General features: G+C 62.3%; 1 protein-coding gene across 2 annotated transcripts in view; it reads left to right on the top strand.

Moving 5' to 3' along the window:
- The window catches only part of RPS6KA2 (ribosomal protein S6 kinase A2), a 94,357-nt gene extending 81,596 nt beyond the window's left edge, over nucleotides 1–12,761 (top strand). For both annotated transcript variants that reach the window (XM_045842828.1, XM_045842829.1), the window contains exons 15-21: nucleotides 1,995–2,084; nucleotides 3,318–3,476; nucleotides 4,894–5,055; nucleotides 6,289–6,365; nucleotides 7,807–7,924; nucleotides 10,198–10,338; nucleotides 11,998–12,761. In XM_045842828.1, coding sequence (XP_045698784.1) covers nucleotides 1,995–2,084; nucleotides 3,318–3,476; nucleotides 4,894–5,055; nucleotides 6,289–6,365; nucleotides 7,807–7,924; nucleotides 10,198–10,338; nucleotides 11,998–12,123 — 873 coding nt within the window. In that variant the 3' untranslated portion in view covers nucleotides 12,124–12,761. The remainder of the gene's footprint in view (nucleotides 1–1,994; nucleotides 2,085–3,317; nucleotides 3,477–4,893; nucleotides 5,056–6,288; nucleotides 6,366–7,806; nucleotides 7,925–10,197; nucleotides 10,339–11,997) is intronic.
- Nucleotides 12,762–24,755: the final 11,994 nt, after the last annotated feature.

Genomic DNA, 24,755 nt, shown 5'->3' with positions numbered 1-24,755 from the left:
CGCCACCGACAGCTCTCCCTCCCTGCCGAACACACAGCGAAGCGAAACCATGCAGGAGATTTGTGTAGAAGAGCGGCAGCACCGCTGGCAGAGCTCGGGGTCTAAACACAGCCTGAACAGCACGTGCGTCCGTGTGTCCGACCGCGTCAGCACAGGCCAGCAGACCAGGGGGCAGGGAGCGGCCAGGGGGTGGGGCTGGAGTTCCCGGGGACGTCCTGTCCAGGACAGCTGTCAGGGCCCTGCAGAGCCACTTCCCCTCCCTGTGAGCGGGGGGGGACCCCATCATGGTGCCCTCCCTGCCTTGCCCTCTGGCTTGCGGTCAGTTTTGCCAGGGCGAGGTGGGAGGGCAGGAGGGAGGTGGGACCCGGTGCCCATGGGCGCCCCCCCGCAGCAGCCCCCTCGGTCTAACTGCCGCCCGCCCTGCCCCCGGCCCGTGCAGAAAAAGCTTCCTCTTTCTTGTTTATCCACTCAGAGGGTGACGCAACAGGTTATGCTACGAAAATATTTCTTTCATCATGAAATTTTATTATTAAAAAAATGTAATTTTTTTTAAATCCACCGATAGGGTCCAACAGAAGTAAGGCCTGCTTGAGTATGGTTGGTAGGGTAATAATACAGGTGTGATAATTTATCGTTTTAATGGGAACATTTCACCTAAAATGTCCTACCGTGTGCTTGAGTGTGACGTTGTTACGTTACAGAATGACACGCTCATGATTTTGTGATAAAAGGGGGTGTTTGTCCCAGACCCTGTCTTTTTAACCTCAAGTTTCAAAGAGAAGATCCCAGCCCACGGAGGCTGGGTGGCCCGGCAGGGAGCCGCGGCAGAGGCCGACCGAGGCCCCCCTCCCCGCAGCCGCAGGTGCGCGGACGGTCAGGAGCCCCTCCCCCACTGGGCGAGCCCGAGGAGACCGCGTCCGTGAGGGCGATGCGCCACCTGCTGGCTGGCGTCAGTAACTGACTGGGTCCCCGGGTCCCAGCTGGGACCTCAGTGGGAGGAAATGGCTGCAGCAGGAGGAGACCGGTGGTGTGTCTCCTGTCCGTCACGGGCGTCGTCGTGCCCACGGTCCTGGGCGCCGACGCCCCTGGAGCTCGGCGGTGGGCTGTGAGCCTGGTGGGAGAGAAGAGCTGTCCCCGTGGGGTTCCTCGCATCGGCGCCGGGCGGGGAGGACAGGCGGTGGGCAGAGCCCCCACCGCGGGGCAGGGGCTGCCCAGCGCTGTGCCCACCTAGAGAGAGAGACGGAGCTTTATGCGGAGAGTCACTAGGAGTCCCTGACCCAGCGGAGGAAGCAGGCCCCCCCACGCTCTGGGTGGAGAGATCTCAGGCCCCCAAACTGCGAATGCTTCTAAGTCAGGGGTGGGGGGTGGCTGACAAGGGGAACAGCCTGACCACCCTCCCATTCTGAGAGCAGCTCTCACACGAAGGGGCCGGTCCCCCCACCCCCAGCACGCCCGCAGCGGGCTCCCTGCTCCAAGGCGGGTGGTCTCCGGCAGAGCCGTCCGCCCGCAGGGGGCGTGGGGGCTGTGCCTGCCCTCTGACGGGGCGCCGCGCTGGCGGGGGAGGCGGAGGCATGGAGAGAAGCACCGGAGTGTGCGGGTCCCAGCCACAGAGGGACCCCGCAGGCGCCCGCCCCGCGGCTCTGGGCGAGAACCCCGCACTCGACTGCGCTGTGCAGCTGGTGTGCGGCAGAGACACAGCAGCTGGAGGCTCGTTCTGGACGCAGTGAACGAGCACACGGCCCCCCACCCACAGCCTGTCGTGCTGGGGGGCTCCCGCAGCCCACCCTCTGCAGCCAGCCCTGGAACACCTCAACAGGGGTGGTGTCCTTCTGTAACTGTTGCTCTGTGCCAGCTGGGGCGGGGGGGTTGCGGTGGATTTCTAGGCGGCTGTGAGTTACCTCCGGGGGTGGGGGGGGCTGGCGGGGGGAGGGGCAGACGGGACCCAGGCCGCAGTCCTCCGAGGGTCTTACGCCCTCCGGCCCCCTGTGTTTCAGATCATCGACAAGAGCAAGAGAGACCCCTCGGAAGAGATCGAGATCCTGCTGCGATACGGCCAGCACCCCAACGTCATCACCCTCAAGGACGTGAGTGGCCTCCCCGGGGCCGCGCCGGCACGCTGGCTTTCCGTGGGGCTCGGTGACGGGGCGTGGCACCCAGCTCGCGCCCAGGCCGGCGTCTGCCGCTCGCCCTTCCGGCTCTGCCTGGCCTGCCCAGCACTTACACCCCCCCACCCCAGCCCCCAGGTCACATGACCAGAAAGGGGGGAAGATCGCTGGCGTGAATTCCAGCCCAGATGTGCACTTCCCACTGTCGTTGCTAATGTGACAGACGGGAGGGTGTGGCAGGCCAGGTGGGGGTTCAGCCCCCTTTCCCTTCCCGGTGGGTGGTTAGCGGCCCCTCCCCCGGGGCAGAGCGGGCAGGAACTAGCCACATTCGAGGCAGGGGGTGCCCCCAGCAATCCGTGAAGGTCCCCGGGCTGGGGTGTTGGGGTCCATGGCAGAGTTCCCTCCTCTCCAGCCCACACTAATGGCTTTAGTGGCGTGTTTTGAAAACTCATTGGTCTGGAAGCTCAAGTAGAATCCTATTTTGGAGTTTTACTCCATTTCCACCAGGTTCTCCTCAGTGCCGGGGGCCCATGCAGCGGGACCTGGCTGTGCCTGTCGCACGCACAGTGTGACGCAGGGACAGCCGGAGCGTTACAGCTAGTGCGACGAAAGCCTCCTTTTCTATCCCTTTGCTGAAAGACAAGCTCCACCCCCCATGCTGTAGTTAGCTCTGGCTCTGCCCCCCGCCCTGTCTGGACCCTGGGGTCTGGCTGCTCCGAGTCTTGCCCGAGGCCGAGAGGGCCCCTGGGCGTGTCAGGAATGCAGGGCTAGACCCACACCCTCCACCTGCAGGGTCAGAACCTGCGGGGGTGCAAGCGCCCCTGGGTGCCAGGTGTGCTAAGAGTCTTCACCGGGCTGCCCTAGGGGCTGTGCAAACGCCCAGTTTCAGTCCCTAGGTGTCGGCCGCAGGCCTCGGGCCGCGGGCAGGGCTGGGGCTCCTTTCAGCAGGAACCTCAGTCGGGCAGCCCTGAGCTGCCGGCCTCGCTGTCCAAATCCCTGCCCAGCTGCGGGTGTGGACGCTGGTTTCGTCTAAGCCATGTCTGGTGGGACCGGACTGGCCACTCGCACGTGCCTACTGCGTACAAGTCTTTCACTTCCTGGGACGGCGCCCTCTGCAGCCGCTCCTCTCTCTGCCCCCCGGGGGCCAGAGGGCGGCGGCGTGGGTGACTGTGCAGCACCGACAGTGCATGCGCGCCTCCTCCCGGCCCCCAGGTCTACGACGACGGGAAGTTCGTGTACCTGGTGACGGAGCTGATGCGCGGCGGGGAGCTGCTGGACCGCATCCTGCGGCAGAGGTGCTTCTCGGAGCGGGAGGCCAGCGACGTGCTGTGCACCATCAGCAAGACCATGGACTACCTGCACTCGCAGGGGGTGAGCCCGCGGGGCGCGGCGCGGTGGGCGGGGCGCGGACCTAGGGCGTCTGCGGCTTCCTCCGGCCCCCTAGTCCGTCTGTGTCTGACGTCCCGGGCGCACGCTGGGCGCAGGGGGCCGAGGGAGGAAGGTAAATGTACCTGGATCACTTACAGCAACAACGTGGGCTCGATAAAGGGAAATGTTAGAATTTCCCTCACTCGCCCTATTTAAACTCGAATTTTTTTAACCAACGCAAAGTGACACTGTCGATAAAAGTGACCACAGCACACCTGATCGGTGTGGCTCCGTGGGCGGGGCATTGTCTTGCAAAGGGAAAGGTCACAGGTTGATTCCCTGTCAGGGCACAGGCCTGGGGTGTGGGTTCGGTCCCCGGTTGGCCGGCGTTCGAGAGGCAACCACACCTCGATGTTTCTTGTGCTCTCTTTCCCCTCCCCTCTCTCTATGAGTAAGTAAATAAAATCATTTCATGTAAGTGGGGGTAACGCTGAGGCTCTCATGGCCCCCACCACGGTCCAGGCGCTGCTCTCAGCTCCACCTCCCGCCCCCCCGCCCCCTCAAAGTCCCAACCTCCGGTGGCCCAGCTTTACATCGTCACCAGGGCGAGGATGGCTTGAACGTTCGCCCCCAGCTGCACACAAGCAAGTGGCAGCTGTTCCCCCAGACACTGCCCCCCACCCTGCACTCTCAGCCCCAGATGCGGCCTCCCCCGGGGGCCTGGCCCCCCCTCCTCGCCTGCCCCCACTCTCCAGGTTCCGGGCACATCTGCAGAGGTGGGCGTCCTTCTCTGACCAGCCGTGTGCGTGTGGTCAGTCCCCTGTGAGCAGGAGGGGACTCTGCCAGGACCCGCGGTGGGTCCTGCTGGGTGGTCACCATGGAGACGCCGCCCTGTGCCCTACGTAGTCAGGTTGCTTTGAGATGCGGCGGCCGGTCCCGCAGCTCAGGGCGCAGGCCCAGCTCCCGGGCTTCTGTGCGCTGCCTCTTGGCCCCGCGTCCCTCACAGGTGCACCGACGCCTGCCCTGCGGCCCCACGGGCCCGAGGCGCATGCTTACTGTTTCAGATGGTCCCGCCCGTGCTGCCCGAGCGCCCCAGTCCCTTCTGTCCACCCACCCCCAGCCACTCCCGCAGCCGCGTAGCTGCCTACGTACTTTTCTGTTCAAATGTTCGCTCGCCATCAGAGGGGTCCGCCCAGCCCCTCTGACTGGATCTGAGCGTGGGTGTGCGGGGTTGGGGGGGGGCTCTAAGTAGAGCCTCCAGGCTGACCTGCTTCTGCTGCGGGGTGTGCCCTGGAGACACACACGGTTCCCACAGAAACCCCACCTTCCCCCACCTTCCTGGCCCGCCGGCTCCCTCCTGCCCCTCCCTCCGTGCTGCACCCCCAGGCCAGGAAAGGCACCCCTGCTGCCTTCCCACCAGGTTGTCCACCGAGACCTGAAGCCCAGCAACATACTGTACGTGGACGAGTCTGGGAACCCCGAATCCATCCGGATCTGCGACTTCGGCTTCGCCAAGCAGCTGCGCGCCGAGAACGGGCTGCTGATGACGCCCTGCTACACGGCCAACTTCGTCGCCCCGGAGGTAGGAAGGGCTCGGAGCCCGCGGGAGACGGCGCCTGGCGGAGCCCGGGCTTCAGGTCGGCAGTCGCCTTAGAGAACAGAAATGCGTCTGAGAAGAACCGGCCTCTGACCTTGCTCACACACGACTTTTGTTTACTGTATTTGATCCCGTCCGCCGTGGTCACAGCGGCAGTACTCACGGTGGCCAGGAGGCGGAAGTCGCCCACCTGCGCGTTAACGGCTCACAGGACGAACACAGTGTGGTTTAATTTATTACTCAGCCCCCAAAAGGAGGGCAGGCCTGCCCCGAGCTACAGCTCGGGTGCGCCTTGAAGACAAGGGGTGAAGTGAGCTTCGCCCCAGTGCTGTCTGAGGCCCAGAGCGTCCAGATTCACACAGACGGGGCGGGGCCAGGGGCCGGGCAGGGGGAGGGCGCGAGAGTGCCCAGTGGGGACAGAGTGTCAGTCTGGGAAGGTGAAGCAGCTCGGAGATGGTGGCGGTGACGGCTGCACAGCAGTGCGAATGTGCTTAACGCCACTCTTAAAGCGGTTAACCCTGGCCGGGTGGCCCAGTGGGTTAGAGCGCCGTCCTGATACTCCGAGGTTGTGAGTTCGATCCCGGTCAGGGCACAGACCAGAGTCAACCAACGAGTGCAAAATCAGTGGAACAACAATTCCATGTTTCCCTCTCCCTTCCCCCCATCTTCTCCCTACCGCTCTTCTCTCTCTCTAATCAATAAAACTTTTTCAAATGGTTAAGATAGTCAGTTTTACACTATGCCTGTTTTTCCATAATAAAAAATTCTCCTGCCTTAAAAACTAACAGCTTCCAGCCCTGGCTGGTGTAGCTCAGTGGATTGAGTGCAGGCTGCGAACCAAAGCGTCGCAGGTTCGATTCCCAGCCAGGGCACATGCCTGGGTTGCAGGCCATGGCCCCCAGCAACCGCACATTGATGTTTCTCTCTTTCTCTCTCTCTATCTCCCTCCCTCCCCTCTCCAAAAATAAATAAATAAAATCTTTATTAAAAAGTGCTTAAATTATATTTAAAAAAAAAAAAAACACCAAAAATGAACAGCTTCCTTCTCAGTCTGTCTGTCCGGTACCCAGCAGGAGCTTTGGCTCCCAGGGGCTGGTTCTCGGGGGTCCTGCCCGCCCCGTCCCCACCCTGCCGGGACCATCGTCCCATCAGAACGACACGCCGTGAACTTGAGTTTCCTTCGCCGAGCGCTCACTTGCCCCCCGCCCTCCGCTGCAGGTGCTGAAGCGGCAAGGCTACGACGCGGCCTGTGACATCTGGAGTCTGGGCGTCCTGCTGTACACCATGCTGGCGGGGTAAGGCACGCCCTCCCCGGTGGGGGGGGGCCTTTGTGCCCACGCTGTCCCCTCAGGGTGGACCATCTGTCCCCGGGGCTCGGGTGTGGGCACACCTGCAGACTTCCACGCCCCCTTCAGGACCCCTGGGAACAGGACAGGGAACGTGGCAGGTGTTTTCTCGAGGGCAGCTCCAGAACTAGGGACGGGGGCTGCCGGCCTCAGCCCACCGACGGAGCACCCGGGCCTCTGGCCTTGAGGCCACCCCTTCACCACTGCCCGGATGGGGCCACTCCCTGAAAAGGTCGAGGCATTCGCTCCTTAAAGTCATCCTCTTGACCCAGGAAGCGCCCATAAAAGGTCGTGGTCAAACAGTGTCTTGAGGAAGCCAGCCGCTCACGGCGCTGTGGCCTTCAGGCATGCGTGGGCCAGTTTCCTGGGAGGAGGCCCTGGCGTTAGAGGGAGCGGCCATGCCTTCCTGCAAGCTGTGCCCCCGGGCTGACCCCTGACCCCACTGGCCTGGCTCCCCTCCCTGTGAATGGGGGGGCTCACGCGTGAGGGCTGAGGCTCCTCCCCCCGAGAGGGTCGAGAACTCGACAAACCCCTGGTTCCCGACGTCACCCCAGTCTGTCGAGTACTCGGGGGAGGGGGTCGCCCAGCGCCGTCTCCTGTCGCAGCGTGGACCGCGGGCCCTCGCAAGACCGGACGGGAACGGCCTGCGCGTTCTGTGGCCCTAACGAGTGTTCCGTAACGGGTTGGTGATTGGTGCCGACGGAGAAAGGGGAGCAGCTGCGAGGTCCTGATGTCACACGGCTGCGCCGCCCTGTGGCTGTCCACGAAACCGGGATCACGGCCTTGCTGTGAGAACCACACGGGACTCCACGCTAGGGAGGCGTGTACCCGTGTTGTGCGCTGGGTCACACTCGGGGCGGCAGAGTGAACGGCCCGCACGCCCTCTCCGTGCGCCAAGCACGGTGCACGCCCCTGCTCAGCGCCGTGTGGCGTGCTAAGGTCCCCGGGAGCATGTGCTTCCACCCACTTTGCAACTGAAGCTTGAAAACCAGCTTGTCAAAGAACCGGGGGTGGTAGGTAGCAGACCGACCGGGGCCTCCCCGACTCCGCGTCTCAGGCCTCACCCATCACACTGTGCCGTCACCATGGAAACCGAATCACCAGGCACACCACTCGGACAAGCGGTCACCAGGGAAGCCAGGCGCGGTGTGGAGAAGCTTCTCCGGGGCCCACGGGGCCCTTGTCACTTGCCCTGTTGACCCCGAGCCTTGACCACGTAAGGGAAATGGACGCAGCTTTGAGAATAAGTCGTGCGTCACCACCAATCCCGGTTCTGGAGCATCACGGGGAGGAAAAGCCGTTTGTAGCAGCAGAGTGGCTGCATTCTGTCGTGGGCTCCATTTGAGGGTTAAAGTGGAAGCTCACTTCCATAAACTCTGTCCTCACGTAGATTCACCCCCTTTGCAAACGGCCCGGACGACACCCCCGAGGAGATCCTGGCGCGGATCAGCAGCGGGAAGTACGCCCTCTCCGGGGGGAACTGGGACTTCGTCTCTGACGCGGCCAAGGTGAGCTCGCGCCGCCCGGGCGCCCCCTCGGGTGTGTAGACCCTGCAGCAGCCGCTCCGTCCGAGACAGAGCTGGAGGACACCGTTCGTGCGAATGACATAGACACTGCACTGCCATAGGTTTTTTTTATTTAAAGCTGCTCGGCTGAAAAATATATAGATGTGTAAATATTTTACAGCGCTTTCCACATTTTCTACGGTGTTGTATCAGAACCAGTAAGGTGTATATACATACACAGACAGAGACACAGAGAGGCGTTTATTTTTAAGAGATTGGCTCATGTGATCGTGGAGGATGGTGAGTCCAAAACCCACCCCGGAGGCTCAGGCTGCAGGCGCGGGGAGAGTCCACCCAGTAGGCGGCAGGTGGCAGGCGCGGGGAGAGTCGAGGCCGCGGCTCTAGCACAAAGGCCACCCACTGGCAGAGTTCCTGGTTCCTCGGGGAACTCAGTCTTTTTCCTCTGAAGACCTTCCACTGATTGGGTGAGGCCCACCCATTGTGGAGGGCAATCTGCTTTGCTCAGACTCCACCAACTTTCATGTTAATCTCATCCAAGAGTTGCCTCCAGAAATACAGGAACTTGTGGACTGGTGTTTGCCCAAACCCTGGTACCACCGCCTAACCGAGCTGACACACAAAATCAACCCTCACTCGGTTAGAGGGGACCGTCTGGGGCTCTGACTCTAGCTCTGCCGTCACTGTCACCATGTGACCTCACACAGTGGCAGGGGGAGATGGGGAGGCGATGGTGGGGGAGATGGAGGAGGTGATGGCGGAGGTGATGGCGGAGGTGATGGCGGAGGTGATGGTGGAGGTGATGGCAGCTGGCATTTAGTGACCCTGACCCTCCCCGCGCCCCTTCCCATCTGCTCTGTCTCAAGTGCACACGGGAGTCTTCCTGGTTCAGGGCATGGGTGCTGGTGGTTTCTCCGGGATGCGCGCTCTGAAGCCGGCATCGAGGCCGGGAGGGGAGGCGGTGCTGGGACGGGAGTGAGGTCAAGCACAGGACGCCTCGCCGAGGGCAGAGGGCTTCCCGGCCCCCAGGACCTCGCCAATCTCTTCCTGCCCCATCACCGCCATGCCCACCTGTGCCCCCCCCGCCCCCAGGCCCTGGTGCCTTCCCCACTGCTGCGCCCACCAGGCAGCCTGCCCTCCGGGCCTCCAGAAACGGCTCCGCCCGCGGCTCCCTCCACGCTCAGACGTGCGAGAATGCCTTTCTCACGACGAGGGCTTGAGCCAGTCAGCGTGGGGCTCTCGGCCTCCACGTCCTCACGAGGGGAAGCGAGACAGTACTTCCAGGACGTGTCTGTTTCAGGGAGTTACCCAGACGGACGTCATGGGGTGTTGAAAGGTATTGGCTCTCTCGGTGGAGGAGAAGGGTGTTTGGCAGCCCCTCTGTGGTGCGGCCTTTGACCAGAGCTTCTGCGGGGAGATTCAACTTTCCACCGTGCGCTCACACGCCGACTCCTTCATCTCACGTCCGAGCACGGTGGAGCGCAGGCTCCCTGACCAGCCTGGGTGCTTGTCACGGGCCTCCCTGGGCACGTGGTTAGTCACTGTGAACACCGACACCGCCGTCATCCACAAAACAGGGGCAGTGACGGCGACCCTCCCCGACCCCCTGAGGACGATCCTGACGACTCAGGAGAACAGGGGCCCGAGTGCTGTGCGAACGCGAATCACGGCTCTGATTGCGTGTGTGCCTGTGCACGTGTGTGCCTTGTGGTGCTTGTGCGTGTGCATGTCTGTGTGTGTGTGCTTGTGTGTGTGCCTATGCATGTGTGCCTCTGCACATGTGTGTGCCTGTGTGGCTTGTGTGCGTGTGTAATGCAGCAAGGATGTGGAACGTGGGGCTCTGCGTTATGGACCGTTTCAGGAGACGTTATTGTCACTCTACGAGCGACTGATCGGACGCTGCGCACGTCGTCGGGAACTGGCTTGCTGTCCGTGGGGTCAGCCCAGCTTCGCCCGCTGGGGGGCGTCATCCCCACGGAGCAGTATTTCAGCAGCTCACACGCTGCACCGTTCGACATCTCCACACGCGGGTTCTCCTCAGACGTAACGTCTTCAACACAATACAGGCCTCTCAGGGTTAAAACAGAGCCACCGGCCACGTGCTGGTGAGCCTGAAGAGCAGCACTGGACCCCAAAACGCGGACTCGCAGAAGCGCAGCGAGCGGCCGAGGGAGGGGGGTGTCTGTCTGCTCAGGGCTCTGGGGACAGCCCAGACCGCCCGCCTCCTCTCCGGCCCTGACCCCTGACCCTCCCCGCAGGACGTGGTCTCCAGGATGCTGCACGTGGACCCGCAGCAGCGCCTGACGGCGGTGCAGGTCCTGAAACACCCGTGGGTCGTGAACCGCGAGCACCTGTCCCAGAACCAGCTCAGCAGCAGGCAGGACGTCCACCTGGTGAAGGTGCTCACGCGGGTCAGGAGGGCCAAGCGGTGGGGGCGGGGGGCCCAGGAGAGGCCCCGTGAGGCCCCCCCAGGAGCCCGAGGATCGCAGTGTGCAGGGAGGGGCCCCCGGTGCGCGGGCAGGCTCCCCCACCTCACCCATCACTCTCACGCGGGCCCACATGGCTCTCTGAGTGGGCACAGCACCTGCTAACTCGGCTGACAGCTTTCACGTGTGTGTGTGCACACGACAGAGCGGCAGGGAGAGGGACACGGACAAAGGGGGACACAGAACCGGGGGAGGTGCAGGGAGGGTCTCGGGGCCGTGCGGCTCCCCGTCCCCAGTTCCTCGGTTCTGGGCCAGAGCCCGGCCAGCGCCCCCGACGGCACGGAGAGGAAATGTCTGGGGCGTTCTGAGCCGGACGCCCTTGTCTCGAGGACTCAGCTCGGCCCCTGGGGCACAGAGACGCCCTGGGCAGCCGGCCCTGGACAGGTGTGGCCGGGTCCAGTGAGACTCGACCCACGCAGCCGGCAGCCCCTGGACCAGGCGTGGCGAGGGTCCCCGCCCCACGCTCAGCCCTGCCCTCAGCGGGGGCGTCTCGCCCCCGGGAACCCGTGGACCTCCGCCCACGGGTGGCTGCGCGTTCCACTCACGTGCGGGGGACTTGCCGCCCGACTGCCCCGAGCTTGGTCTTCCTGTGCCTCCTGGCCTTCCTGTCCCGCGCCTGTGGTTTCTGAGTCCCTGCAGCCCCGCGGTCTCAAACGAACGTGCCGAGGCGGTGGCTCCCGGTCCCCTCCGTCCGGCACACGGCACCCGCTTGTGCGCGCCAGACGGGGGGACAGACACTGCAGCACGGGCCCCTGGCTAGGTGGCCGCCCGCCCTCGGCTCTGTGCCTGGGGGAGGGCCGAGGCCGCAGGCCCGCCAGGTCTCAGGGTCACGGGCAGGGGTGGGTGCAGTCCTCCGGGTCCGGCTGTGCAGGTCGCCCCCTGGAGGAGCGCACTAGACCGCCTTCTGGGGCCACGCCCCTCCCTCCCCCGCACAGCGGTGGAGAGGTGCCACCTTCTCTCTGCTCCGCCGCCAGGGCTTGCTGGGGCCCCCCCTCTCAGCAGTCTGTGAGACCCCGTCCCCCCACACTCAGAAATGGGGCACAGAGCACACCAGGGTGCCACTCTGCAGGGGCCTCCATCGGAGCAGCGGCCCCACAGGGCGGGGTGGGGGGTGGGGGTTGGGGGCGGGGGGCGGAGCCCTCCTCAGAGAAGTGGGGGCGGCCCCGGCCTGCGTGCCTGCGGGGCTTGGAGCTCCCAGGTCAGCAGCAGTCTGCCCTGAGGACTCGGGCCGGCCAGCGTTTCCCAGGTCAGTCCGGCTCCTCGGCCGCGGCCAGGTGGCGGCGGCCAGACCCTGGCGGGGGGCGGGGGCGAGTGCGTGTACGGACCCAGCGGGCCCAGAACAGACGCCGCCCAGCCCGAAGTAGGGGTGCTTGACCTCGCCCGGGGCACAGTTCAGGGCCGGCAGGGGTGTTAGGCAGGCACAGGGGTGAGGCCCTGGGCCACCACACTCATGGTCACAGGGGCCTCACCCCCACCCCGGGACGTGGGGGAGAGCAACGCCTGAGAGGCTGTGGCCGCCGGCGCCCAGCGGGGTGGTGGCAGTGCGGTCACCGGGCCCCCCCTGTTTTGCAGGGCGCGATGGCCGCCACCTACTTTGCGCTCAACAGGACCCCTCAGGCCCCGCGGCTGGAGCCCGTGCTGTCATCCGGCCTGGCCCAGCGCAGAGGCATGAAGAGACTCACGTCCACGCGGTTGTAGCGCCAGGACCCGCGCCGTCCTCGCACCGGCCCCAGCCCCGGCACTGCAGGTGTTGCCGCAGCGACCACGGGGACTTCGCTCCGCCCCACTGCCTCCTTCAGCCCAGGGGGTCCAGACGGCGACCTCCCGGTGCCGCCTCGCTCCTCCCGCCTTCCCGCCTCCTTCCCCGCAGCCACCATGCCGACGACACCGGGGCTCCTGCCGGCCCGTGTACCACCACGGCCCCCGCTCGTGCGGACAGACGTTTCCCAAAGAGAAAGCCAGTCACCTGGTGGGAAATGCGACATGGGGTCCCAGTCGTGTGTAGGAGGCTTCGAGGCCCCCGGGGGCCGCAGCTGGAGAGCGTCAGAGCGGGCCCAGCCCCCCGAAGACCACCCGAAGAGCCTTCGTCTCGCTGCCCCCGGCACCGGCCTGCCCTCGATGGCTCTGGGTCTGCTCACCTTGCTCCGCCCACCGCCCACGGGAGCCCATGCCCACCGGGACCCCAGGCTCAGTCCCCCCTGTCTCCCCTCGGGGACAGGAGGGGCCGGGGAGCTGGAAGCTCTGACGGCTGGGAGGTGGTGCCATTTGTGGAAGCTGGGCTGTGCTGTTGCGTGTTTCTGTCGCATGGGGCCGCCTGCACGGGCCTTCCGTGACCGTCCGTGTGTCCCTGGGTGTGCGCACAGGCGCGGTGTGCTGCTGCCAGCCAGGCGTGCGCTGCCGCTGAGCCAAACCGCCACCGCTCAGCCGCTGCCCGGGTCTGCAGGAGCAGGCACGTGTGTCCCAGCCGGGCTGCAGGAGGACCGCCACTCGCCGCCCATCCGTCTGTCCCTGTGAGCTCGGGCAGGGCTGCGGGAGCACCCGGGGGTCACAGCCAGGCTCCCGCTACAGAGACAGTATTCCCGTGTTTCTCGTGTCCCTCGGCCTCTGCTCGTTCTCACACACAGACACGCACGCCACCTCCTGGAAAGGACTCCTTAGCTGGGTCGGAGGCTCTCAGACCTAGAACGGGAGCCGAACGAGTGCACACGGCATCTTTCGTCACAGCGCCCCAGGACGCGGAAGGTGGGGGCAGACTCGGGCCCCTGGCTTCCTCCTGCACAGCCCTGGTAGGCGTCTCCCGAGGATTCCCGGGGCTGCGACGACACCCGCCCCAGTGGTGTTGCTCAGGCCCGAGAGGCGTCACGGATCAGAGCAGGGACAGCTGGAGTGCCCACAGGCCCCAGGGTCTCCCCACCCAGAGGCCGCCGGAGTCTTTGCATCCCGTGTGCCGCGAGGCCCCCAGCTGCCTGCTGGGCCCTCGGCCTGGCCTGTCTGCAGGAGGCTTGTCCCTGAGCTCGGACGGAGGGACCCAGGGCTGGGCGTCCCGAGAGGGTGGCGGGACAGCAGGTGTGTGTCCCCACTGTCATCCCCGCTGTGACGGCCCAGCCCCCGACTGTCTCTGCTGTGCGGTGAGTGGCCTGACGCCCGAGCTCTCGGCTCCGAAGGGGCCCGCGAGCTCCTGCGGTGGGCAGCCTGCACGGCCGGACCGGAAGACAGCACCCCCACCCCTGCCCGTGACCCTGAGGCCTGGTGGGCCCGCGCCCTCACCCCCACGCGGCCCTGCCCTGCTGAGTCTGTGAACCACTGCGCCCCCACCTCCGTGCAGGGCGAGGCGAGAAAGGCAACCTAGAGAAGGGAGACGCTGGTGGGAGGCCCGCCTTCCCAGAGGCACACGGGGCGTCCAGCGGCCTCTCCGTCCGGCGGGAACGACGGGGTGCTGGGTGTCTCCACCGTGCCCGGGCCAGCTCCCCTAGCTCCGTGATCGGCACCAGCGGACTCGTACAGGTGACAGGAGGTCCCACAGCCCTGGGGCGGGAAACCACAGGATTCGCTCAGAGAAAAGCAGGCCGCCGGCTCAGGCCTGCGGCTCGCCAAGACACGGACCCTGCATGACACCTCTGGGGTGTCACCCTGCTGCGGCGACCCCCAGTTTGAGAGAACCTGGCTCACCCCACCAGTGTGAGGGTCTTCACAGAGGCCACCCCCCAGCCACACTGGGCAAGGGCCAGGCGTCCCTTCTGCCCTGTGGTGTGGCGGGGGACGGGCATCCTGCGTGTTGATGTTCGCAAGGCCATTCGCCTTCTAAGCGGTGATAGTTCTCAGTGTCAGTCCTCAGCGCTGTTCTTTGAACCGTGTCCCCGAGGCCGTGGGCAGGACGGCCCTGTCCTTCCCGGGTCCCTGCGGCACCGGGTGACCGATGGCACTGCCTCTCCTCCCTCCCCCGTGCTCGTGGCCCCCACCTCTGAGAGTGGGGAAGACTCTAGCAAGGAGCGGCGCCTGGGCGGGGAGGAACAGACAGTGGTGACTGTGGGAGGCCTCCCGAGCTCAGGAGGTCACGTGTGGGAAGGGCGGGGAACTCGCGCACGGGGGCTGGCGGCGGCGGGCGTGGCGCGCGCTTTCTCCCGCACCGGCCTCCCACTTTGTTTACACGCCGCTTCCGCTCGCCGGCCCTTCTGCTCGCGCTTCCGGTTTGCGTTCGAGACGGGCGGCCCCTGTACAGGTATTTATTACGCTTTCCAGACTTTCTGAACAGGTTTTTTAAATAAACATGGGTTTTATGAAGTGGAATACTTTCCTCGCCTCGCGTCTTGGGCTTTCTGCCTTGGTTCCCATAATGCCCTGCAAGCAAGCCCCGCCCCGCGGTCTTTGGGGGCCTGTCACCCCGCTGTTGGTTGGGTGACTGACCGCGTGGGGCAGGTGGGCCCATCGCTGCCGACTCTGCACTGAGAGCCCTGCGCGGGCGCGGAGGGGTTGTGCGTGCATGTGTGTGCACACGTGCGTGCGCAAGTGCACTCAGAGGGCACAAGGACACGGGGAGGGCGTGGTGGCACAACCCAGACGCGTCAAAGCCCCCGCGGGGGGCCAGCAAGAGGGTGCTGGGCCGGCAGGGAGAGCGGTTCTGGTCGGGAGAGTCTCACAATTACCGCGGACGCAGTGCCCCGACCCTTGGCATCCGGCTCAGGCGCTGGACCGCAAACGCTCGCGCGGCCCGCGCTGCTCCCCGCATCGCCCGGCACTCAGCGAGGCAGACGTGGCAGCCGGACTGGTTCGGGGGCAGTGGCCGGGACAGCCCTGCCCGCGGGAGTGTCCTGTCCGGGTCCCCAGCGGCAGGGGCGCCCGGCCCAAACGGCTGACTGTCGCGAGTGCTGAGTAGATAAGGTTCTGCACCCGGACTCGGAGCCCACGTTCGCCAGTGGCCTATGAGACTCCCGCCAGGGCTTGGGGGGGGGCGGGGGGAGGTGACACGGCCTTGTTGACCTTGGGAGGTTGGCCACGTGATTCCTCCGGAACCGGCGCCCCACGTGTTTGCACTTGTCGCAATTCACCACTAGGGGGCAATGAGCAACTTCTTGCGCTTGGAACCTGCAGGAAGGAACCAGCAGCTGCCTGCACTTGGAACCTGCAGGTGCTGGCGCTCGCCTCCCCTCCCCTCCCCTGCCCTCCCCTCCCAGGTGCCCCGCCCTGGTGCGCTCCCAGGGGCCTCCCCTCTGTGTCCACACGGGGAAGAGCCGTGAGAGGCACAAACGGGCCGCCGCGGACCTGCACAGTGAAAACCTCCCGTTTGTCTGAGTTTGGGTTCGTTCAATAGTAACGCTGGTTTCCCTCACACCCAGAAGAAAGTCTTAAATGTCTCCTTGAGACACGCCTTTACAAGGGGCAGATTACCTAGTAAATGTCTTTACTAGACAAAACCCTTCCTACTGTTGTGGAAAATCCACCCACACGCGGGGAGATAACGAAGCACGAACTTTATTACCCGGGGGCCCAGGGGGGGTGGCTAACATCCAAATCCTCTGAGCCCCGATCCTCACTCTCCGGGGTTTAAATAGTCCCGGGCTTCCTACCTACGTGGCGAAGCAAGGTTACAGAAGCCGAATGCAGAAGTTAGGTCCAGCTACCTTATATGGGAGACAAAGAGAAAACGCAGGAGGAATTTGCAGAAGCTACAGAGCACGGGAGCTTATCATGGGGGTCTGTGTACGACCTTGAGTAACTGGCCGTTGCTTTGGTTATGACTTGTCAGCTTCTACAGTCCTGTGTGAAGCTTTGCAAGTGTTACAGAGCATAAGAAACATTTGGAGTTTTCTTTTCCTGCCACACTACGACAGGTCTGCGAGGAAAAACTTGATTTAAAAAGGCTTTTCATGGTGAAAATGGTTGTACATCACCGAGTCAGGAAACTGCTCGGGAGGCAGTGAGACATTAGGTCCGGACCCCGTCTGCTGGTCTGCTAACTCATGTATTTATTTTTAGAGGGAGGGGAGGGGAGGGAGGGAGGGAGGGGAGGGGAGGGAGGGAGGGAGGGAGGGAAACCACCTGGCCCAGCTCCACCAATCAGGCCACGCAACCAAACGCCTGAGCCTGGGGCCGGGGAACAGCAGACGTTTCCCTCCGGCAGTTCTGAGGCTGCAAGGCCAAGATCAGGTGCTGGCAGTGCGCGCGCACCTGGACCTGCCTCCCAGTTCCTGGGCTCCCAGCCGGCTCTGGCCTGTTCTTACACGGCCTCCGTCCTCGTGACCTCGTCCCAACCTCCTCGCCTGCCCGAGGCGCCCCCCCCACAGCGTCACACGGGGTCGGGGGCGGGGAGGACAGAACCAATGAACTGGAAAGCACACGGGCACTCAGCCCAGTGTGTCTCCGTAGCCGTGAGCTCCTGGCTCAGAAACAGTGCCCTGTCCTCACGGTGTCCACGGCATTGGGCTGCCCGCTGCTGTCACTGCCAGCAGGAGCCACGTGTGTGCGGAGTGTCAGCTCCTCAGGGAGAACGTCCCCGAGGCCACAGGGAGGGCGCTGTGGGGGCCAGTGGGCCCCTCACACAGACTCCCAGCTGTTTCTTATCATGGGGGGGCCTGGTCTGCTCTGCTGCCCTCCCCAGCCTCGTGGGGGCTTGCTCTTATGGGGGGTGCTCCCTGTTCAGAGAGGCTTCCTGAGGCTCCCACCCAAAGCGCAGCCACCCACCCCGGTGAAGCTGTGCGCTGTCTCCGCAGCCCGAGGGTCTCCCTCCGGCACCCAGCAGGACCCGGCATCCACTCCTGTGCCCTCTCTGCCTGTTTCCCCGGCCAGACTGTGCCCGCAGCGTCGGAGCGAGCGGCTAGATACCAATAAAGGAAGGGAGCAAGGGAATCAGATGTTAGATGCCTGATAAGCTGGGACGCAAACGCCTCCTTGCTTTGCTGGGAAGTTACAGCTTCACACAGTCCCCAGGGAACCACCGCTCTGTCCCCCCACAGATCCCTGGGGTGGGGGAGAGAACGATAAAGGGGGTGTTCTACACATGGGCAGTAGGAGCCAAGACGGCGACCACAGAGACCGTCCAGTCTAGCCCGGGCACCGATAAGGGCTGGACTGGATAAGGGACACCACCCTGGAAGATCTAGGCAATCGATTGGCTAGGAGGTGGACCCATGCGCAGCCTGCAAACACTTGGGAAGTTGACTGGTTACTCTGAAAAAGCTCCTGGTCCATCCCAAGCCCGAGGCAGTGCAACCTGAGCCTAAAAGGATGTCACCCCTCCTCTCCCTCTTGGGGTAGCACGTGCTCACCCCGTTCCTCCTCCGTGCGTTCTACCCACGGCAGCCACGTGGAGACAGCAGCTGCCTGGGCCCAGCAGCCCCATGGACTCCAAACACAGCCCCAGGGGAGGCGCAGCCAGAAAAACAAGCCTAGCTGGCCGGATGGCGAGAAAGGCTGGACTGGACCAGCCTTGGCATGGCATGGAATGTCTGGACGCTGGTCCTATTTCTGGCCCCGATGAAGGCCAAGTTGGACCTTCTCCACAGAGGGATGGGTGGAAGTGGGACATTGGGAACCCAGGGGCATGCCTTTGATTCTGGTGGCACCTGGCGCCACAAGTAGCCCTTACCACACACAGCCTCCTACACGCGTGTCCCCTGGAAGCCTTTTCTCGGGGCACCGTTAGAACCCCACTTCCGTGGGCAACAACTGCAGAATCCTTATCCTCTGTTTGCCTGGACCCCGGACGCAGCACCTGACCCGGCTCCCGTGGGCGCTCAGCACCACCCGAGGGAAGGACGATGGACGAGACTGAGCCAGGAGACGGAACGGACCGCGGCACAGAGACCGGGCTGGAGCCTACACGCAGACCCGAGCAGCTTCCTCCCGTCAGAAGCCCCCCTCTCCCGGATCCCCGCCCCGCGAGCCCCTGGGAAACTGAGTTTGCGCGCACAGCCGGAGCGGCGAGTGCACGTGGAACGCACCTTGGCTGCGGCAGCTGGAACTCGCGTTCCTGGTTCACGTTCCGGCTCTGGCCCCCGTGGGCTGTGTGCGCACCATGGTCTCAAGGCTTCTGTGACGGGGGTGTGGGACGAAGTATGGGTGCACTTCCCCTTCCCCCTGGGGGGCCGGCCACGCTGCTTCCCGCTCTCACTCAGTGGCAATACCCAGAGTCACTTTCACTGCCATTGAGCCTCTGTCCCCTGCAGGCAGGCCCTCTGAGGGCACCCGAGTCTGCCGGGTCAGCACAGAGCGTGTGGGCCTGCGTCCCTTCCTCTGGGGCGCAGACTCGGGCCGAAGCTGGGGACGGGCGCACCCGACACTGGCTTTCAGACACGCGCTCGGCACTGCCGTGCAGATCCCGCGCCCGGCCCACGGGATGCTGCCCCGAGGCCAAGCAAACAACCGCCTCCCGGGTCACCCCCCGACCCAGTCCGTGGGCAAAGGAGTCCTGGCAACAGGCCACCTCGTTCTGGGTTCCAGCGCTCCTGACGGGTCTGGGTGACAGAGTCGCCCCCACTGTGTGTGCACGCCCCACGGCCCGCCGGCCGTTCCCACCGCCAAGGCTCCTGTCCCGTGGAGAGGGCTGACCGTGCACAGACCGCGGCAGGGCGGGCCCCCGATGCACGGCAGTTAAAGAGAATTCACGTTCGTGAAAAACATTTTAAGCCAACATCGTGTATCAGAATATACATACATTTTTGACTGCTTGAAACTTCATTGCAGTTTTGAAAAAGTTACAGTGATACACTGACCTAAAATGCCCCTCACCCGCTCCAGTGAGAAACAAGATAGAATGACCCAAGACCGGCCAGGCTGTGTGGCGGCCAGCCAGCTGCCCGGCCAGCGCCAGACTTTCACATGCAGACAGAAGCGTCGCCCGCCCAAGGCCCGAGAAGCAGCAGCAGGGAGCGGGCATTTGGGGTCTTGCACAGTGTCCGCTAGGGGTGAAAACACTAGTTTCCGTCCCAATGAGTGGTGTTCTGGCTGCGTCGGCTGAAAGTCGAGATGTGTGGGCATTTTTCCAGAAGGCACTGGTGTGTCTCTCAGGGCCTCGTTCCAGAGTGTGATATGCATCGACAGTGTCTGTATTCCATTTCCTGGGGCCGACACGATGAAGAGTGTCCTGGATGGAGTTTTTAGGCTGTCCAGCGACCATGCTCACCTGGTCCCACGGACCACTGGTCCGTGGAGCTAGTGCAAGAGATCAAAGTCCCTGAACGCAGGGACATTTGCCAGCACCTGTTGGCTGAGTCGTGAAGAAATTTCACAATGATTTACTTCGACTTTACCTCCCACTCATGACGTTCTGGGAATAAAGGGGATGTTTGCCAAATGCTGGATTAAGGGCAGGCGGCAGTGGCTTGGTCTTCGTGCCGAGGTCACACTGCCTGGGGATGCGCTAGACCTGAGGCTGAGACGCTTCCTCTCGGAGATGGTCTGGGATCTGGTTAGACAGGGAGGCAGGCAGGAGAATTTATTTGCAAATGTTTATTTGCAAATTCATTTTCAAATGTTGGACTACGGCCCTGGCTCGCGTGGCTCAGTGGATTGAACACGGGCTGCGAACCAAAGCATCGCAGGTTCGATTCCCAGTCAGGGCACACGCCTGGGCTGCAGGCCATGACCCCCAGCAACCGCACATTGATGTTTCTCTCTCTTTCTCTCTTTCTCCCTCCCTTCCCTCTCTAAAAATAAATAAATATTAAAAAAAAAGAAGAAAATGTTGGACTACGAATCAGCGACCAGGGTTTCACAGACGTGTCTAACGCGAATAGTCAGGACGCTGGCAGCAATACCCGGCGCGGTGTAAATCAGCTGCGAACCGACCCCCAGACCAAAGAGGTGCCGCCAGTTGTGCAACAACCCACCTTTCGACTCAAAGCCGACCCAGCCAAGTTGCAGCAACAGAGGGTCAATTTACTTAACTTGGGCCAGTCCTTTTGAAACCGATGTTGCTTTTGCTTCAAAGTAGGTTCTTCTAAAAAAAAGATGAAGTGGTTTTGTCGCTGTGAGTGCAACGGTAAAGGAAACTGAGTTTGGGGGCACTCGTTTCCATGTGGGAGAACTTTTCAATATGTTGGGAATAACTTGGATGCATGAATATACTTTTTTTAAAACTGTAAATTCCATGAAGTTAAAATAGAAATCAAGCGTTGCCAATGGAAATTTGGCATCTGAACGGAGAGGAACTGTAAGTCTAAAACTCATACCAGATTTTAAAGACTCGGCATGGAAAGAACGTGAAATATTTCAATAATAGTTTTTATGTTGGTCACACATTGAAACAACATCTTGGACTAAACAGAGCACTGAAATGAATTCCGCCTGTTCCTTTTTTTTTTAAAGATTTTATTTATTTATTTTCAGAGAGGGAAGGGAGGGAGAAAGAGAAACATCCATGTGCGGTTGCTGGGGGTCATGGCCTGCAACCCAGGCATGTGCCCTGACTGGGAATCGAACCTGTGGCACTTTGGTTCGCAGCCCGAGCTCAATCCACTGAGCTACGCCAGCCAGGCTGCCTGTTCCTTTTTACACTTGAATGCGGCCACTGAAAACCCAGCACCCCGCACATGGCCCCCCGCCCCACGCCGGGGTGTGCGGACCGGAAGGGCTCAGCCCCCCCCACCATCCCCTCACTGCGCACATCCGATTCCTCCACTCGTTCCTCTAAGGGGCGTCCAGCCTTGTGGCGTCTCTGGGCCACACTGGAAGAAGAGTTGCCTTGGGCCACACATTAAATACATCGCAACACGGAATCACAAAAAACACTCGTCATGTTTTAAGTGAGTTTACAATTTTGTGTTGGGCCACGTTCACACACGCCTGCAACCCTTGCACTGCGTGGGACCTGGAGGCGGAGCTACAGGCTCAGTCAGGTTCAGGTCCAAGATGGGGGTGGACGGTCCCCCCATGCCGCTCACTCAGTGTGGCGTTGCTGCAGGAGGCACCGCGGGGGGTGAGCGGGTCCCCTCCCTCACCCCGGTAAATCTGGGAGCATTGCCCTGGGAGGCCGAGGCCGCCGGCCGTGAGTGCCCAGCCCCCACCCACGCACGCCAGGGTTTGCGCGACCGGCCCTTGGTGGTTTCTGTCTGGATCGGTCACTCCGTGGGGACAGCAAACCGGCGTGCTTCTCATCCCACCTTCCTTCTCCCGCATTCGCTGGACCGACTCTGAAAAGAAACAATCCCCTTCCGTCTGGGCCGCCCGAGGCAGGGCACGCAGGTAGCAACGGCTCCTCCTCTGCGGTGAGAGAGTTTCAGGGGATTTGTTTGGTTAGCTTTTCTGTGCACCTTTTTGAGGTTTTTCTTTACTGCCGTGACGTTTCTAAAAGTAACTTTATTGGGACATAATTCACATGGCGCACAACCCACCGGTCTTTAGCAAATTCACGGAGTTGCACAAGCGTCCCTGGAACAACGTTAGACCGTTTTCGCGACCCCGGAGGAAAGCGCAGCCGGATCTCCTACGCGGCTGCACCCAGCCGCAGGCGGCCGCCCCTCCCTTTACTGTGTCTGTGGATGTTCCACGCGAGGGCAATCACATGACACGTGGGCCTTTGTGGCTGGCTTCTTTCACTTAATTTCTGCCGGGAAATGTAACTCAACGCTGAACGTCATATTTAAACCTACCTCACGGGTCATCTTTTTGTCATTATAGGAATTTTTGCTCTTAGAGAACCTCTCAACTAGTGATTGCTCAGCGGCTGAGACGATCACCGAGGCCTCTGAGCCTCCGCCGGAGAAATCCGAAAGGAGCTGGGGACACGTGCGTCCTTGAAGGGGCCGGAGGGCCAAGTCCCCTCTGCTCTGGGGCCCTTGTGGCTCAGATGTGGCCTTGGGCACCTAAGGAAACCACTTTCCTTCCCTCTTATATGGGACAGGATACGGCTTTTATATTATCTTTTAGAGTTTCGATTTTCTAGATTAAAAAAACAGAGGCCTAGGGAGTTTTAGCAACGCGCCAAATGTGGTCAGCCGCAAACGGGCAGGCCTGGGAGGTCCGAGGTCTCCACCGCACGCCCTGGCTCAGAGGGTGCGGCCGTCCTGGGGGGCACTCGGCCGCGGGAGCCTCGCCCGCCAGCCCCGAAGAACGCTCCTTCCCATCGGGCTCGTGCTTAAGGAAGTTTGGGAAATGCCACGTGGAACAACACAGGGTTGGGCCTTCCGAAATTCGTGTGAAAATACGTAGCAGGGGTGCCTCATCGCCCCCGATGTCCTCTCGCACGTGAGGCTGCATCGCCTGCCCCGTGTTCCAGCAGCAAAGGCGCGGATTAACCTGAAAGAAGTCCTCCGCTTCGTGGCGGCGCGCCTGCTGGAGAGCCGCGGACGTCAGGCCCACGGGGGGCTGGAGTCCCATCCCAGGCTAGGGGCTCGTGAGACATTGTCCCCTTTACGCAGTGGCGCTCCTTCACTTACACGCTGCGGCTCAGCGAGGGCGCGCCAGGACGGAAGGCGCCCAGGCCCGAGCGCAGCCGGATGCGGAGCAGACTCTCCGGAAGCGGGCCTAGCGGTGACCCCAGGGACCGGGGCCCGCAGCGGTGGTTCTCCAGGTGCAGCCGCTGCCCAGCCGTCTCAGGACCACTCCCCGGGGCCCCGCTGCAGCCCTCTGAGGCTGAGGTGGTGGGTATGGGGCGGTGGGGGGCGCTTTCCTAAGAATCTGCAGGTGATTCTTCTGACCGCTGGAATTTCAGAAGCACTGTTCACAAGAGAAAGAAAATATTAGGGGGTGAGGCTGAACTCAGTGAGATCCAGAAACCCGCTCTCACACTGGGGGCGGGCGGGGGTGGTGCAGGCAAGGAGGGACCTGTCTCTCCTCTCCACCGATCTTGCCGATCTTGCCGGGAGCAGTTTGGTTTCTTATTCAAGTAGTCATTTGGTTTCCTTGCACCCACCTTCTGGGTGGATATGAGAAGGAGAAACAATGTACAAGTGCCTAGCAGCCAACAAAAGGTAGCTATTAATATTATTAGTAATCAAAACCTCATTGCTTCTCTTTAGGTCATACATTCCTACCTCCACTCTGAAGCATCAGAGGTGGACAGCAGCCTTCCTGGTGTTGTTATGAGACGGTAACATTGTGCACGAGGTACACTCACAAGAAGTTCAAGGCCAGGTATGACCCACAGAGATCCTAGCAGAGAATGAATCCGATTCAAGCAGCAGCTTGCTATTTTGACTCTCCAAAGCACTTCTTCTTAATGTCCCTCCATGCCTCGCCCCCTTAACCGTCCTTAGAGGCAGTCACTGCTAACATTTCTCCCACGTCTTTGCAGACATGAAGTTTTATTTCCGTTGTCCCTAGGCACAAATGAGTGGCATACTTCACACACAATCCTGCACCTTGATATTTTACTTGTGAGTATTAACGATCTCTCCACATCAGCACACAGAGGTCCCGTATTCTTTCTTTTTTTCTAAATAAGTTTTTTTTACTTAATAATGTATTTATTTTAACTTATTTTTAAAAAGATTTTATTTATTTATTTTTAGAGAGGGAAGGGAGGGAGATAGAGAGAAGAAACATCAATGTGCGGTTGCTGGGTGTTATGGCTTGCATCCCAAGCATGTACCCTGGCTGGGAATCAAACCTGCGACACTGGTTCGCAGCCAACAGTCAATCCACTGAGCTACGCCAGCCAGGGCAGGTCCCGTATTCTTTCTGACTGCTGCAGGGTACTCCATGCAAAGGGGGCACCCTGGCCTACTCGAGACTCCCTAAGGAGGCAGGCAAATGGTTTCCCATCCCTGCACGTTAAAGACATTGCTGTGCGCGCGAGACCGCACAAACCCTCCTGTCTACCTTGGGTCGTATCAATAGAAACGGGCTTGCTGGGCTGCGGGGCATGTCCGTCACCAGTGTGAACACGCCCCGCCCTCTGGAGATGTTCATATTCTAATCCACGTTTGTGGTGTCCGAGTCCCTGTCCCCATACGCTTCACCGGAGGCACCTCCGATAACGGAAATCATCCACATGGGGGGCCAGTGTAAAACATTAAAACCCAACAAAACCCTCTGTGACTCGATGCGCCCGCGCGCCCCGCGGGATCCGGGCGGCCTTTGTCCCGGGACAGCGGCGCGGCCGCCCTCGTGCGCGCCGCCCTGCGCCCACTATTCTGCCGGCCCAGGCGGAAGCGTGGAGGATGCGGGCGCGGAACCGGCCGCCCGGAGATCCGGGCCGCACTGCCCTTGCAGGGACGCCGCGCCCGAGCGCCACCGCCTAGTGACCGCCAGCCAATCGCCGGGCCCGGCCACGGGACCGCAGAGGCCCCGCCCCGCGCGCCGCTGAGGGGCGGGGAGAAGGTGTGCGGCGCCGCGCGAGCCAATCCGCTGGTTGCCTCCCGCCTCGAGCCCTCCCATAGGCCGAGAGCCAGCGG

This window comes from Phyllostomus hastatus, unplaced genomic scaffold, assembly GCF_019186645.2.
Source record: "Phyllostomus hastatus isolate PE091 unplaced genomic scaffold, TTU_PhHast_1.1 phas_contig_40, whole genome shotgun sequence".
Classification (NCBI taxonomy): Eukaryota; Metazoa; Chordata; class Mammalia; order Chiroptera; family Phyllostomidae; genus Phyllostomus; species Phyllostomus hastatus.
This window is presented reverse-complemented; position numbering and strand designations above follow the sequence as displayed.